The sequence below is a fragment of the Myotis davidii genome, unplaced genomic scaffold, assembly GCF_000327345.1.
Source record: "Myotis davidii unplaced genomic scaffold, ASM32734v1 scaffold681, whole genome shotgun sequence".
NCBI lineage: Eukaryota > Metazoa > Chordata > Mammalia > Chiroptera > Vespertilionidae > Myotis > Myotis davidii.
Genome location: NW_006291551.1, coordinates 833,512 through 836,802, shown reverse-complemented (window position 1 = coordinate 836,802; position 3,291 = coordinate 833,512). Strand labels below are relative to the sequence as shown.

The following is a 3,291-nucleotide window of genomic DNA, read 5'->3' as shown; positions in this document are numbered from 1 at the left end:
CATTCCTGCAACCACCCTCCTTCAGAGGGCCCTCCACCCACTCCATACCGATGGTCTCTCTCTCTTAGTTTCCATCGATTCGTCTTCAGACCTGACAGGACCTCTATCTGAGATTTGCTTGACTGTGCCCACGACCTCCTCCATCTGCCCTCCAGGGCTTGGCTGGTGGGGAAATAATAAGCAGGGTTAGAGGCTGAAAAGTGAGCAAAAACAGCATCACAAAAGGAATATAGGAAATTATGGGACAGGGAATGGACTGGCTCAGAAGGTTGCCTGCAACGTTGGAGGGAGACCGGAGGCTAAGGGATTGCAGGGATTGAGGCTGGATGACTGGGTGCAGGGGCCTGGCCAAATCACCCTGCTTACCGGCATCAAAGATGCCACCTTCTGCTGCTGCTGCTGCTGGTCAATCTTGAATAGCTGCACCTTGGCTCTCTTGAGGAGGCTGAACATTTTCTCCTCTACACCAGACAGTGGCAAGGAACCAAGGCCTGCAATCCGGGCCTTTTCCAGTGCTGGTGGCTGCAGTTGTAACTGTGGCTGCAGTGGTGGTAGTGCCTGGGGCAGCAGCTGAGTTTGCAAGGCCTGTAGCTGAGCCTGAGGCTGCTGCCCATTGCTCAGAGGTGGACTCCCAGATGGGGGCACCTCCACCTTAACAGGGGTGGTGACCACAGGGGCAAATCGAGGCAGGCTGAGATGGTTGGTGCGGCCCACTGCCCGTGGCTCAGGCTCAGCTGGAGAGTCATCAACAGGAGGCGGCTCTGGCTCAGGGGCTTCAGGGGCCCCAAGTGGAGCAGTAGTAAGCACCGATTCATAGATCTTCAAGTGGGCTTCACTTGGGGTAAACTGAGGGGCCCGAAGGAGCAGGGGCCTCCGGGTTGGATTGACAGGCGCAGGAGGTGGGGGTGGAGCTGGTGGAGGAGCCGGGGGAGGAGGGGGCAGTTCCCGGGTCAGTGAGGTCCAGCGAAATGTGGGTTCCCTTAGGATGGACCTTCTCTTTTCAGGGAGTGGGGCTGGGATAGACAGGGGAGTTGGGGTACATGGTGGAGAGGGGGCTGGCACTGGCTCCTGGGGGGCGAGCGGGGAGATAGCAACAGGAGGCCGCAGAGGTGAGACTTCCACCTTTGGGGGCTTGGGGGGATCTTCATCCATAAATCGCCGGGGTGTCTTGATGACACGGGAGGACCGGGCACTCACCACAGGCATAATAAACTGCCGGATATTCTTCAGGAAGGTGGTGCTTTTGGGGGCCACAGTGGGGCTGTCTTCCAGAGGGCCTCCTGTGACGGTGCCAGGGGTTGGAGTGGTAGGAGAGGTGCCCTCTGGCCCTGCCCGAGCAGCTTCCCGCTCTGCCCGTTGGCTGGGAGTCAAGGGAGGCCGGCCCCTCTTCCTGGAGCATGTAGCTAGGACCACGGGAGGGGATTCTTCCTGCTCCTCTGGGGCAGGAGGTGGTGGAGGGGATGGTGGGGTTACTGAGGGTGGTGAAGGGCAAAGTGGGGATGGAGGAGATGTTGAGGGAGATGGAAGAGGTGGGGGGACTGGAGGAGTCAGGGGTGGTGAGGGCAGCTTTGCCTCTTCCTTTTCCTCAGCTATCATCATCTCCTCCTCAGTTAAAGCTCTCTCTTCCTTCTTTTCCCCTTCTTCCTTATCTTTCTCCTCCTCCGACTTCTGCTCCTTGCTCCAGCAAGGGCCCTCTCCCTGTCCAGATTCAACTCTTCCTTGGGGAGCATCCTGCCAGCTTTCCTCATGTTGATCCTGACCCTGACCTGATTCAAGTCCCAAGGACAATCGTCCCATCTTCACTCTTTTGGCCTTTGAAACAAACTTGATCACGAGGGGGAGTCCACCTCGGCCTCGGCCCCTGCCTCCACGGCCTCCTCGCCCAGACTGTCCTCCACACTTGGGGGTCCCAGGTCCTGGGCCAGGCCCCTCCTTGCACTTCCAGCTCCCAGTGCGATGTTTTACTGGAACCATAGGAGGTGGGGGCTCAGATTTAGGGATTGTCACAGCTGCTTCTGCCACCATTACTGCTTGTTGCTTCTTCCTGCACGGGCCTGCAGGCCGTCCTGGGGGCCGCCCCCGAGACCGACGGGGGGTGGAGGGCTCACATGCCCGGTTCCGGGGGGCTGGGGGTGCCTGGGCCCGCCGGAGAAGTTCAGTCAGTGCTTGCACCATCCGCTCTGTACCCTCCTCACCCCGTTTCCGGGCAGGAGTCTTTGGGGGGGTAGGAGTCACATCTGCTAGGCGAGGAGGCAGAAGGGGGATCGTCTTATGCTTGTGGCCGCGACCTCGAGGGGCTCGACCTAAAAGGAGAATAGGTGTGGGGAGATGGGTCAAGCTAGCCCTTTGGACTAAGGAAGGTGCTGCAGGAGGTCCAGAACTAGTCTTATTTGTCTGTGTCCCCCACAGCTTAGCCTAGCTTGGGTTTTGAACACAGAGCACATCTGGTAACTGATGGAGACTGTAGTTGAACAGGGAAAAGCTGACACAAAGAGTGAGGAGTAACATTCCTTTAAAACTATAGAAGTACAGTTTCCCCATCACTCACCTCGTTGTGACCGGAGCGCAGAGCGCAGGGAACTGGGGGCCACATCGTCATCTGAATGAAAACCCTGAAATTCCTGATTTAGGGGACCAGGGGTGGAGGGGAAAAACAGCAGTCAGTGCCACAGCCCTTGTTCCACCTGAGACTCAGGTATTGAGGAATATGCCCAGCTAACCCCCCTTAAGGGACCCCTGCCTACTTACAAAAGGACTAAAAAGACTAGAAGGGGAGGGGAGTAGAAAACGGTCTCTTCTCAGGCAGGAAGACACAGGGTATTCTGAACCTCCACCTCCTAGGCCTGACCATCCCAGCACAGAAAACAAAGCAGGGCCTCAGGGGTCAGGCAGCAGGCACTACCCTGACTCCCTAGACTCCAACACAGAAAAAGGGGGGCCTCTGTGCACACCCTCTTGGGCATCAAAGATGCCACCTCCTGCTGCGAAGGTGGGAATAGGGCCACCGAGCTGGTGTCTGTGGCTACCACACGGGTTAGCACCGTGGGATCCCCACACCTTCCTGCCTTTTCTGCGAGGCTGGGGGTACACCGGGAGCTGAACTCAGACCTGCTCGAGTGCCCAGTCCCGGCTTTCGTTCCCTTTCTCAACCTGTGCCCCAGGAGGAAGCCCTCCACCATCCCAGCCTCTCTCCGCTTCAGGTCGGAGGGGAGAGGGGCACTAGTGGAAACCAGGGCTGTGTCAGAGGTGAGCGCTGGGCGGGGCAGCCTGCAGCGGGAGCCCGGAGCCAGC

General features: G+C 58.5%; 1 protein-coding gene across 1 annotated transcript in view; it reads right to left on the bottom strand.

Annotated features, from left to right (window-relative positions):
- KMT2B (lysine (K)-specific methyltransferase 2B) overlaps positions 1–2,660 on the bottom strand; it is a gene marked incomplete at its 5' end in the record, with an annotated part of 18,640 nt that extends 15,980 nt beyond the window's left edge. The window contains 3 exons of the mRNA XM_006765054.2: positions 49–162; positions 367–2,303; positions 2,549–2,660. Coding sequence (XP_006765117.1) covers positions 49–162; positions 367–2,303; positions 2,549–2,660 — 2,163 coding nt within the window. The remainder of the gene's footprint in view (positions 1–48; positions 163–366; positions 2,304–2,548) is intronic.
- Between the last annotated feature and the right edge of the window lie 631 nt (positions 2,661–3,291).